Here is a 13,343-nt window from a genome sequence, read left to right on the forward strand (position 1 = left end):
TCAAGGTTATTAATAAAATTTCCATGAATTCTAATTTTATTTGGATCGATACTCTGACGCTTGATTTTTTTTTTGCCCGTTTTCTCCTCTTTCTGAAAGCAGTCACGAGCAGACAAGCTTAGAAAGGGTGTTCTCTTCGTATTGTTTCAGGGAAAATAGAGAAAGTCAGACCTCCTCCATCCCCCACACCTGAAGGCCCCAGCTCGCAGCCTGACTTAGCCCCCGAAGAGGCTGCCGGATCCCAGCGGCCCAAGAATCTGATGCAGACCCTCATGGAAGACTATGAGACACACAAATCTAAAAGGCGCGAGCGAATGGATGATAGTAGTGTAAGTTCCTTCTCCTTTCCTCTTCCACGTCCCCGAGGGCGAACGGAGCGTGCCGTGTAGAGCGTTGTCTGCCAGGAAACTGGTTCCTAAGCCGATTTTCAAGTGTGTGGTTTTACACGCCTGGAGGCGGGGTTGGGATTTTTGCCTTGTTTCTCCAAAACATTGAGCAGGCAAGGAACTGGCCTTTTTCCTGCCAACTGTAACTGGGGCCCTCTGGCCATGGTCGTGTGTGGATGTTTGGCGCAAGAAGGGAAGAAGGTGGAGGGGCCCTGAAATCACCCCAGGCACCAGGGAGCCGCTTTCTGCCCTCGCTGCTGGCTCTGGAGGGTTTCATTTCTCTAGAGAACTATGATGATGCTATTCCTTCCACGTCTACTCTGGGCAGTCCCTAGAAATGTTACTCAGTGCTCACACGACTGAGTGCGTTTGGGGCTGTTACCAAGCCTTGCGTTCAATTTAGCAGGAAAAAAGCCATTTAAAATGACAGTTAAAAACCACACGGCCACCTGCTCCCCTCAACCCTGAGAACTTCGCCTGTGGTATTCACATGGACCAGGAAGAAAGTCATCTGCTCTGTGGTTTCTTTCTCCCATAAGAGACGCGAGGGCTGTGGTTCCACAGCCAGGAGCCGGGGATCAGCCTGAGGGGGTCCACACCAACCTCCTAGGAGTCTGCTGGTCTCGGTCTCTCAGCAGTTATTGAGGTGACTGCCTCTGCCCCCCAGTTACACGTAGGTCACAAATAGCTTGGGTCTGTGGAGGATGCCACCCAGTTTACCTGGGACAGCCCCGGTGTAAGCCTGTTGTCCTGGTGTCACTATTAACAGCATCCCCTTCCACTCTTAAAAGTGCCCCGGTTTGGATGATAAATTATTTGTGCACCTTAAACGTGAGAGCTGCGGGCTCACAGTCAGGACTCCAGGCTGACCTGTCACCTTTCACGGCCCGTTGACTAAGTTAAAGGATTTCCGCCTCGATGCTCAGTGTGGCTTCCACAGTATGTTGGTAAAGAAAGCCAGCACACCTGTGACAGCCGGCTCACCTGGCGCCACCCCGCTCTCTCCTTGGGTCTCCCCAGAACTCCTCTGGGTCCTGACTCCGCTCCCCCATCAGGCCTATTGCACCGGGGAGGGGCCTGGCCCTCTGTGGCTGCTGGAGACTTCCCTGGGCCCACAGCACGTTCTCTGCCCGCCAGGCCACGTTAGCCGGCCCCTTGCAGCCCCACTTAAAGTATGGAGTTTACCTTGGGGTATCTTCTGCAGCCTGTGACCACTTTGCAGCCTCATGCTAGAAAAATGGCTGTTTCTTTCCTCCAGGGGTTCCAGCCATGCACCAGCCGCGCTGGGGAAGTGGGCCGAGCGGCCCCCTCGCATTCTGGGGGAGAAGGGGGAGAACTGGTAGCACCCTAGGTGTCTCTTGTGTGTGCCTATGGTGTCGCGGTGCAGACGCTGCAGGGGAAAACCCACGCAGAAGGGAAGAGCCTGCTCTCAGCCCCTTTCATAGCAGAGGCGGAAGCCTCCTTCGTGCAAACTCTGGCTCTCAGACAGCCGCCCGGGCAAATGCCAACCAGGTGGGATTTCCCCCAGCACTGGGCAGCTACTGGGAATCGGGGTTTTAATATACTGGTTGCTCTGAGCCTCTTTCGTGCAAACTCTGGCTCTCAGGCAGCCACCCCGGGCGAATGCCAGCCAGGTGGGATTTCCCCCAGCACTGGGGCAGCTCCTGGGAATCGGGGTTTTAATATACTGGTTGCTCTTCACCTGAGCGGTGAAGTGGCAGCCTCCTGTCTCTGTTTTTCTCGAGTAAATAAACATTTCATACAAGGAGGAACCCTACTAACTAATCAAGTTGTTACTATCCCCAGATCTTGGATTCAAGGCCCAGTGCTTTTCACTGTTACTGATATGGCAGCCCTTTCCATTCAGGGGATCTTTGCTATTGTGCCTGCATCAGTCACTGGGGAATATTTGAAGTTCACCTGCCAGAACAAACAAGCCTTCATTTGCTTCCCTGGCTGATCCGTGGCCCCTTAATTGTCTCTTATCCCAGAAGGAGAATAAATAGGAGCAGATGGGTTACTTGATGCCTGAGTTGTGTAACTGGCTTCCCTGTCCCTAGAAGCTGTAGTTCTGTTCTGGCTCCATTCACACACGCTCTTCTCTGGGCAAACGATGGCTTCTTAGATTCCCCACCCTCTAAGAACCTCCCGTGGCTCACCTGGGCCCAATGTCACCCCGGCACCCATATTGGTGGGTCCACCTGCCAATATGCCTTCCAAAACCTCACCGAGGAGCCCCTCACACATGACCAGGACCCAACCATGGGCTTGTCCATAGGTTTGTTCAATTCAACTCTTTCTGAATTGAACAAATACAATTTATTTGCTGTGCTTCCTAAGGAGAAGGCAGACTTACCAACAAAATAGGGAGACTGGGATGTATGCATTGTGATGCATTAGACACCGGGGCATTAACGGGCATGACGGACAGAAGGGAGAGAAGACAGAGAAGCCCCCGGAGCCGCACCTGCAGTGCTCATGAGTAACTCGCCACCCGAACTGCGAAAACTGTCCCTCGGCATCAAAACAGGTGTGGCGCCCCCCGCCCCAGAGCAGCATTGGTCTCTGGAGACCTGTCCCCAGCCCAAGGCCCTGACTTTTTCACACTCTGTGAAAATCACATGCGGGATAGGCGGGGAGGCCTCTGGAGCCTGGAATCCCTGCCGGCGGGGTGACGTCAGGGATGACTATACAGCATTTGGTGGGCTTTTCATGGTCCTGAGCTGTCCCCTCTCCTGCTGGGAACTAGGTGAGGGCTCAGAGGAGGACAGAAGGTGGAAAATTAAATCATGGACTTTCTCATGGAACATCACTCAGCAGTCACTGTCGGTGACAGTGAGTCGACTGTGGGGGTTCTGCTCATTTTGCAGCTGGTGAAAAAGTCAATGACAAAGAACCAGAAAAAAAGACCCTTTTCTCAAAAATGTATCCCCATCGACCATCCCTGTTACCATCTCAGAGCAGGTGCCCGCAGTTCGTACCCACCTGGGCTGGCTTCCTTGTTGTGCACGGCATGGTCATCAATGAGTGTCTCCAAACTGGAGGCTTCAGCCAGGCCCCACTTCCTAATGGACCTCTTGGCTGTTTGGGGTAGGAGAGTTGCCCTGGGCTATTTGGCAGCCTATGCAGGGCCTTTGTGAGAATGTTAAAAAGGCACCCCTTTTCCTCTGTGGGGATGCAGCCTGCCCCAGCCACACAGTAGGTGAGTGGAGGGGCAGGGGACTGAGCTCCAACCCTGCTGATCCCCTCCCCCACCCTGGTGCCTTTGTGCAGCGCACACACCACACACCCAAAGGCAGCCGTCCTGCTCTTATTGTGGGTGTCACTTATCTGAAAACCTGTGGAAATGTCCCCTTATCCGGGCCTGATGCCATCTCTGCTCCACACAGCACATTCTAGACTGGTGAATCACAGTGTTCTCAAGGGTTTCTTGGTGACATGCAAAAGAAGGATATTCAGGCAAGTGTTTTTCTGGCCAGTTGTTTCCACAGCTTGACCTGAGCCTCAGAAAACGGTGGGTTGAGTCAATGATGCCCTTGAACTTGGTGGATTGCTTTCTCTTTCTTAAAGGGAAATGCTAGTCTGAGTCTAAGTCCAGCCCCTCCCTCATGCCTAGCACAGGATCTGCTCTTGGTGAGCGTCCCCTGTGTTCTCTCTCTCTTGCCCGGAGAATAGGTGCCGAGGACTTTCAGGCATCGTTGCCTGTCCTGGAATGAGAGACGGCCTCATCGATCCTCCCGGGTTAAGTCAAAGCTGGGGCAAGCAGTTACTGCTTCTCTAAGAATTCCTGGCACATTTTTCTCTAGACGAGGACACCCTTTGGGACACCCTTTGTGGCCGTACTGCCATCGAGTGGTTGAAAGAAGCCCATCTGCCTCCAGTTCCCCCCACAAAAGCTCACCCACAATCAGTGAATGTGCTGCCCAGCTTTCTCTTGGGTTCTCATCCACACCCTAGGAAGGTGCAAAGAAGAGAACTCCAAATTCATTCGCTCCTAGCCAGCAGCCTGATTGCTACAGAACTGTCATTTGTGAGTGCTACCTAGAAGAAGCAGTCAGCGATCACAGATCTATGATCTCAATGGTTGCCAACGCCAAAGACCAGTGTAGTAAATGCAAGATCACAGACACAGTTCTGGAGGGGGCTGCCCAAAGTTGGTTCTTCTATCTCAGTTCCCATAACCAGGACTTTTTTTTTTCCTGAGCTTCTCTTGCAGTGACTTAGTCTCCTACAAGAATTCAAGGATCGTTTCAGTTCCTATGTGAGCACCCCACTCACGGGGACTTGTCCATGTTCCCTAGGCACCCTTAGGTCAGTGTCAGACACTCTGCCTCCACAAACCTTGCATTCGAGCCACCTTTATCTGTAGTTAGAATCTCCTTTTCATTGAACAACCAGCTACAAGACTGCTTTGGAGTTCAGACATGCCTACAAGAAGAGAAATGGCTCTTTGGATTCTAGCAAATCCAAAATGGCCCTCAGGGACCTGGCTGTGGGCAGCTGGTTACAAAGGCGGGGAGGAGAGATCTTGTTAATTCAAAGCACAGAAAATGGAAGCAATAAATCTTGAATTAACAAAGTATGGCTTATCTGATATTTTTATTAAAAAATAAGAGGGTATCTATTTGCTCCAAAAGATACAGGTTTCTAAATAAACTAATATCAGATGAAGCGAGTGTTGGCATGGGTGTGTAATGGTCTTCCAGTGTTACTGCCCTCCTGTCTGCCCCCTGTGGTGCCGGTTCCCAGTGGGGGGCGGGGGGTGAGGGGTGTTCTGGGGGTGTGTCTCTGCCATGTACTAACCCTGGTCTTTTCCCTCTCTGCCAGTACACCTCTAAGTTACTGTCTTGCAAGGTGACTTCTGAGGTACTTTTCAACTTGTCTGTCTTGGTCTGCCTGCATGCCTGGCCAGTGCATGCGGTTGTGGTGTGCCGTTTCCTGGTGGGTTGAATGAGGGACAGGAAAGCAGTTTGTCTCCGTATCTTTTTCTTCCTGTTGTTTCTGAACTGGGGTGGGGGCTGCCTCAACACGTTGGTGTGCACGCAACAACCATACTCCCTGCTGTGCTCTGCTGTGCCGTGTGGTGGAGTGGAGAAGACCTTGCCCCGCTCATGGATCTGGAAGATGTGTTTAGTTTCTTCAGGCACTGATAGCAAATGTACCCTGGTCTGGTTAGAAAGCAGGGCAGCTCCAGAGGATCGAGTCCTGTGTTTGCCTTAACACAAATCCAGGGGGCTCCATGTCATCGCTTTAGGATACGTTATTCCAGAAGTGAACCATCCAGCTTCCCTTTTACCCAACTGTTAAGTCTGTATTTTTGTTTTGGAAGCTTTGTGCATTGAATTTCCCTAAGTCTCCTTTCCCCTACAACTTTATTATTTTATCTTTTAATATATTTTTTTAATTATTTCAGAGAGGAATGGAGAGAGAGAGAAAAATAGCAATCATGAGAGAGAATCATTCATTGGCTGCCTCCAGCATGCTTCCTACTGGCGATTGAGCCACAACCTGGACCAGGAATCGAACTGTGATCTAGTTCATAAGCTGACGCTCAACCACTTAACCACGCCAATGGGGCTACAACTTTCTCTTATACAGATTTAACAATTTTTTCTGTGAAAAAGCATATTTCTCATTTTCCCCATTTTTAAATATTTTCTCTTTCCTGTGAGAAAGCATTTCGTAGTTTTATTTCTACAGCATTGTATTATTTTTATTTTAAAAGAATTATTTCAAATATACAGAATTGTGGAGAGAATCGTTCATTCATTTGCTCTTTGAGAATTGTTCATTCATAACGGCTCTTTGAGCCCCTACTATGCATCAGGCACTTTTCTAGGTTCTGAGAGTAGAGCAGTCAACAAAACGGTCCCAGATGTCATGGAGCAGGCATTCGAATGTCCTGAATGACGTAACATAATAAAATAATAAAGTCTATCTATCCAGCTTTGTCCATTCCTATCATTTCATAGTATGTGCTTAATATTTTAAAAAGAAATTAATATTGCAAGTAGAACTTACCCCTCCTGTTACTTCTCCCCGTTCCCCTCTCTCTCTCTCCTGAGAGGTAGTTATATTTGAGTTTGGTGTTCATGCATGTTTTTATTCTTACACTACATATGTGTAAATAATGTGTTCTGACTTTGCATGTTTTAGATCTTCCTATAAATGACATCATGTTGTAGTATCCTCCACTCCTTACTTTGTTTTGTCTGCATTGTTGTAGATGTGTCCATACTGATGTTTATGGTTCTAGGTCACTCATTATAACTGCCGTGTAGTATGCCATTGAGTGAACATGTCACTGTTTATTCACCCTCCTAGTGATGGAAATGCAGGTTGTTTCTTGTTCTAAAAAAATTTTTTATTGCTGCTACCAACAATGCTTTGCTGGATGATATCATCCATCTCTCTCTGTGCACCTATGGGAGAATTTTTCTCCGTATCTAGAAATAGAAGTACTGGTTATAGGGCTTACTTAGCTTCACATTTACTACATATTGCAAATTATTCTTCACATTGGTTGTGCTAACCTACAGCACAATATACTTTAAATCTCCCTATTTAGCAAAATTATGTATAATTAACTATATACATAAGCTGATGATTGCCAGCAATTTTCTTTTGTAAGGTATAAAATGAATATTGAAAATATCGTTACATGTCCCTTTCTCAATGTCTAACTGGTTTTCAGAACCTTAGATGTATTTTTTAGTTTTCAGGTACACCTTTCAGTTTGTATGTGCAAGGTGAACAGATGACCCATTTGCACAGGGTAGAGATCCTTATAAAAATGCCTTATATTTGATTACCACTCTATAGTTTATGAATTCCCTGCACATGATGATAGAAATAATTATTGTTTGAGAACTTATTATACACTGGGAACTATTGCTAAATGCTTCCCATATGGTGCCTCATTTATTCCTCAGGCCAACTCTATACTGTATTTTTTATTGTTCCCATTATACATACAAGGGAACTGAGGCATGAGGGTAAACTTTCCCCAGGTGACACCTAGACCTGCCTGGACTTCAGAGTCAGCACTGCCTCCTGAGAAAGCCGATGACGTAGGGCAGTGGTGCGTGTCCATTTTGCAGATGAAGAAAGTTGAGGCACCAGATACCATGAACATGCTCCAGAGCTGGAAATAACGCTCAGGACTTCCAATTCCGGTCCAGCACTGCTGCTCAATGCCATGTGACCGCGCACTGCCCAGAAGAATCCTTTACTTATAACTGTAACCGATTTGAAAGCATGCTTTTTCCTACTGATACCTTACTCTTAGCTATTGAGTAAGTAGCCATGCTATGCTTACACACAAAACACTGTATGACATGGTTTATGTGCTTAACAGACTGTGTCCTACATGACAAGTCCAGTTGTCCCTGCTGACGCTCTTGGAAGTCAGTTCATTTGTCAGAGGAGCAGAGAAGCAGGTTGGGATGGACGCCCCAGGATCTGCTTATGTCTGGGCTCCCAGCACTGCCCGTCGCCTGCATCTCCTTGCTTCTCTGGAGTTGTCAGCATCACTGTCATCAAAATGATTGTTCTTAGAATAACCAAAGCCTTCCTTGCTATTTGGATTATCAACCAGGGTTGGCTCTGCTGGACTTTTCTATAAAATCAGAAATTTCGCACCCTAAGCTAATGCCACAGTAGATGAGCTGGCTGGCTTGCATGGGCATGCTTTGGATGGAGTGTCATGTACTCGACCATTTCTCACATGTTGGCAACCTACGTGTTATTCAGCTGGGTCTCATCTTGATCAAACCAAAGCCGGAAGTATCCCTCCCCCAGGAGCCCACACACTATCCTAGGGAGGGAGGCCCTACCCTGATGGTGGTGAGCTGACTCATCCTTGATGTTGTCACCTTTCATCTCACTTGCTAGCATCTTCGGCCCTCAAGTTGCATCAAAATGCTCAGGTTGCTTTTCATTAGCCTAAAAAGCTATCCTCCCCCCGTCCCCGCCCCCACTTAATGTCTCCTTGAAGCTTAATTATACCAAAGTAGGCTTTCATGATACAAATATGATCACAGCTTGCATAGATCCACAGAGCCTAATGGAGAGAGTTCACACTGGCCCAGTTGTTGGGCGTTGTTCTCTAGTTTGGTTGTTTACAGTGTGACTAAGGCAGTCGAGAGCTGTGCTGTCACTACCAGCTGTGAGGATATTTCAATGAAAATTAATTAAAATTAAATATTTAGTTTCTCGGCCACACCAGGCCTATTTCAAGTGCTCGGTGCCATGTGTGGCCGGTGACTACTCTACTGGATGGCCCAGGTACAGGATATTTCTGTCAGCACCCATCTGAAGACTTGATGCAGTCAAGTCTCGTTCAAAGAAACTTGCAGAACATTTCAGGGAAATTAATCATCTATATTACTAACTATAGGTCAAATAGCAAAGGGACTTTGGCTATGAGTGCACACCCAAAACCTCCCACCCCCCACCCCTTTGTTTCCTCCTACCTCCCAGCAGAACAGGCACTGTTACTTCCCTCTCATTAGATGCTATTGAGAGGGCAAGGAGGAAAAAAACAACAATGGAGAAATTGGTTTGTATACATAATTAACATCATGAACTCTGCGTAATTCTTTCCCCTCTCTCTTCAGGTCCTTGAGGCCACACGGGTTAATCGAAGGAAGAGCGCATTGGCCTTGCGCTGGGAGGCGGGGATCTATGCCAACCAGGAGGAGGAGGACAATGAATAATAAACTTCCTTCCACCCAGGAAGCTTCGAGCGTGCTTGGGTTACCAAGAAGCCAAGCCATCCACACACCACAGCATTTTAATGGAATATTTATTAAAGTGCAAACAAACTCAGCAATCCTTCCGTAGACCAGAAGCTGCAATGATGAACCATAACGTGAAAAAAGAAGTCCACCCATCAAACTCTAACCCCCAGGAGTCACCAGAGAAAGGATTTTTTGTGGCTCAGAGAATCGCCTGGATTTGGACCAATCCACAACTGCTCCAAAGGACAAAGAAGTTACAAGCAAATCAACATGGTTGCTCCAGGCAGAACTGAGACCAGCCCGGCTGGGTGGGAGGAAACACAATGGTGATGGGGCCATTTGAGAGCAGTGGGCCCAGGCGGGTGCAGTCTACAGGCACAGGTGCTCTCTGCACCCAGGGCCCGCCTACCGCTCAGCATCAGAGGTGCTGGGTTAACTCCATTGACTCCAGCAGCCATAACATGAATCCTGTTTCTCTCCTTGCTGAGAAGAGGCAATGATGATTCCATTTATCTTACATTTCCTTGTTTTTAATCTGGAGCAATGAATGATCATCGCAATACATAAAAATCCCTATTTTTAAGACAATGTTTCTTCATATTGCAAAACACAATCTGTTCTACATGAGGAGGTTGAGAAAGGGGGAGAAAGCCAAAACCAAATGGATTATTTTAGCTTTAGGATCTTGTCTGCTTATGCTATGGACTGACCTGCAGGTTAGGAGAACACATTTTCATGGTTATGTTTCTTCCTATGAAAACTATATTTAGTGGACAACAACTATTTTTATGATGAGATGGGGGAATATATCCATGTATAAAGCCTGTACACATTGAACATCTGGTTCAAGAGGGTAGGGGTATTTTTAGAATGGCAACAATTGAAAAGGGGCAAACTCTGCCTTAGAGAGGTAGATGACGAGAAATGAAAAGGGGTTTATATTTTATATCATAAAGTGGACTTTAGGGGTAGTAGGAAGAATGAGAAATTATTTTGGATTAATCAGCAAAGAAACATTAAAGAAAGGTCATGAAGGTTGAGAGAGAAGGGAGGGAGGAAAAGTGGGGGAAATAAGGAAGGAAGAGATATTTTTGTTGATCAGCCAGTGTTTTTCTGGATGATACAGGAAAATATAGACTAGAAATTTAAGTGCAGGCTTAGAATCAGCTACAAATGCTAAAGATGGTGTGTGTGAGCGTGGGTGCTTGTGTACACACGCACTCGCCTACCTCTGTGTGTTTGTGTCAAGTGTGTATGCCCACGAGGAAGAGTGTGTGTATGTCAGGATTAAAATCCCAGAGCGATCATGGGACAGGGTGTACAGTTATTTCCTCCGAAGCTGTTAGCCAGCGTCAGGAGTGAGTGAGGATTTCTTTTTTATGAAAAGGGAGATAGAGACACCGAACTGATGCAGTATTTGTCATTGTCAACTGACCTAACATGGTATTTGCATGAGTCACAATTGCGGAGTTTGGAGCAGTTTTGTAACTTGACGTTTAGGGAAGCACCATATTTATTCTCATGCTTTGTATTCACGCGTAGCATACTGTAGAGGATGCCAGCTTTACTCTTTCTGTCATTTTAAGCAATATGACAAGGGCACTCCATAACGGAGTACCCCACATTTCTGGATGAGAAAATGTTCCATTCTGGCCATGAGAAAATAAACCTGACCAGCATTCTTTTTCTTTTCTTTTTTCCTTTTGTTTTAAAACTGTGGTTTTTACAAATAAGCAATAATGAAGTCAGACCTCACTAAAATTCATTTTTGTTTTTATATTGTTGTGTCCTAAGCTCTAATATGTTATCCTGATGAGTAGCAACTCCACAAAGTTTGTATGTAGCTGTTGTGCACATTATCTTTGTTTCTTTTATTAGACTAGTGTTGACTGAGGGGCAAGTTTATTGACAGACAAGTGGCGGGCACAAAGGAAAATTGGAACTGCCGGATCATTTACAAGGATCCTTTAAAACTGCCAAGGGAGCCTGCAATTTGAAGCCACATTCAGCCGATGGGCAGTTGGTGCCATCTTTGTATGAATCCTGCTCTTGAATATTCCAAGTGAATATTCAACGTGTGCCACCACCACTGTGGGCATCAGACGAATAATATCCCTGTGGCAGGAAATTAATTTTGGAGTCAGGGAGGCTGGCACGGAGGTAGACATTCTCGGGAAAATGAGGTCTGGGTTAGGTTAGAAGTCCTGTCAGGTGACATGGGATGACCAGGAAGGATGCTTTGCCCGATGATGGCCAGTGTCCCTTTGGCAGGCAGCGGATGAAAACAGGTGGGACGGCAGCTTCGTGGGGCCCAGGGCACAGCGGCCGCTGGCGAGGTGGAGAGGAGCAGGGCGCTTCTGTGGGTGGCACCAGAATCGAGCCGTGCTGCCTGCTTCCGGAACTGACTCGGGATCTGGCTAGGACCATAGACGTGATCTAAACGGCCTCCCATCTTTAGAGGAAGCAGTCCTCGGGACTTAGCTGGAGATGTGTGCTCTGATGTGAAGGAATCCCGTGTCCCTACGTTCAGCCCACATGTGAGAAGAGGATTTGCAGCTGAGAGGAAGGCTTAGGAGACCACGAGGCCATGAGATCACTTCAGAGGCAGACACCTCGGTCTGTGGCTGGTTGGGCCAGAGGCACTTATGGCACCGAGTCCTTCGGTCCAAGCTCCATGCGTAGATCAGGTAACAAATGCAGCGTTTCCATGACAACCCGCAGTCACATCGCTGTTTAACGGCGGCCCCCTCCTCTCTGACATGTGTCCATTCCCTTACACTGCCTCCCACAGATAACTGTTGTCTGTCTCCCCCCTCCTCTCACCTGTAACCCCACGACCGTGTAAATTCCCTGGGAAGAGCCAGGATTTCTCTGCGCTCTTGAGTTTTTTTACTCATTCAAGCAACATTGGGCCGCTGCTTTGTACATAGCACTGCACTAGGCTCTGGGATCCCTAGTGAACCCCTATTTAACTTTCTGAAGAAGTAACAGAGCCCTGGAGGAGAGCCATTCCTGCCGAATCCTCCAAGAGGAAGACGCTGGTGGGAACCTTGGCCTCCCACATGCATCCCTGCCCCCAGGTAGTACGCAAGCTTGCTCATCTCGACTATCACAGATGGTTAGATTCTGTAGATATCAGAGGCTTCCCTGAAAGGTATGCCATTCAGCAGTGTTTGTAGACTTGCCTCGCAGCTGAGTAACTACTGACAGGCCTTGGTTTTCTCATCCAGAAATTATGGAAACAGGATCTGTCAGTGGCCGGAGGCCAGGCTGTGCTCTGCTCAGAGGACACAATGCAACTTCCTTTGCCTCTTTCCACCCGTGCATGCTGCCCACCCTAGACAATGACATAGAAGCAGTATATTGATTAGTGTCCACACACACACACACACACACACACAGCGTAACAAGGAACACTAAAACAGTGTTGACTCTTGTCTCTGAAGACAGATAAGCAAACATTTTTTCCAACTAAAAATGGATGTAATTAAACTATGTATTGAAAAAAATAGCTTAAGTGTTTAGAGATGGTAAATATATCCAATTTTAGTGACCACCAATTTCCTGAATTTTAAGCATTCAGTGAGTGAGCTGCCAATTTTGATTTTGTGTTGCTCTTTACCCAAATGACATGGTTTTTGTTTTTGTTTTTGGAGGAGGAGGGGGCAAAAGCAGCAATACTGTGTTTGAATATTAGACTCTGTATCCGGCTCTCCTGTGTATGTTAACCACCGACATGTCATTCCTCTGCTTCGGTTTTATAGTGATTGTGAGGCATTCGATGCAAGTATACAATTATTTTCTCATTAAAACCCAGTGTGTGTTGTGTTTTTATAAACAATGCCTTCTTGTTTGACTGTGGGAGGGAGGTCAGAGGACTGAGTCGCCGGTGGCATCTGGTGCCCTTGGCCGCCGCCTCTGTGTGGCAGGATCTGCTTCTTGCACATTTGGAACCAAGAAAGCATCGTAGCTGGTGGGGCGCCCCTTTTGCGATGTGGTCCCCCGCTGCCCTCGATAGAAGCCAGGATCTCCCTCCAAAAGGACCCACTGAAATACTGCAGGTGCCTCTTGATGAGGTAGGTAGACTCCAAGGTCAAAGAAAAGGTAGGACAAATGGTAAAATTCAAGCTTTGCAGGTGGCTCTGAGGTTTTTATTTTAAATATATTTTTATTGATTTCAGAGAGGAATGGAGAGGGAGAGAGAGAAACACCAATG

The 13,343-nt window shown here is 47.2% G+C and overlaps 1 protein-coding gene across 10 annotated transcripts in view; it reads left to right on the forward strand.

The window, feature by feature from the left end:
- AKAP2 (A-kinase anchoring protein 2) overlaps positions 1 to 12,939 on the forward strand; it is a 317,252-nt gene extending 304,313 nt beyond the window's left edge. For 8 of the 10 annotated variants that reach the window (XM_006771163.2, XM_006771165.2, XM_006771162.2 and 5 more), the window contains 3 exons: positions 151 to 329; positions 5,214 to 5,252; positions 9,005 to 12,939. In XM_006771163.2, coding sequence (XP_006771226.1) covers positions 151 to 329; positions 5,214 to 5,252; positions 9,005 to 9,103 — 317 coding nt within the window. In that variant the 3' untranslated portion in view covers positions 9,104 to 12,939. The remainder of the gene's footprint in view (positions 1 to 150; positions 330 to 5,213; positions 5,253 to 9,004) is intronic. The other 2 variants (XM_006771161.2, XM_006771168.2) reach the window with 2 other exon arrangements.
- The last annotated feature ends 404 nt before the right edge of the window (positions 12,940 to 13,343 follow it).

The sequence above is a fragment of the Myotis davidii genome, unplaced genomic scaffold (genome assembly GCF_000327345.1).
Source record: "Myotis davidii unplaced genomic scaffold, ASM32734v1 scaffold64, whole genome shotgun sequence".
Lineage (NCBI taxonomy): Eukaryota > Metazoa > Chordata > Mammalia > Chiroptera > Vespertilionidae > Myotis > Myotis davidii.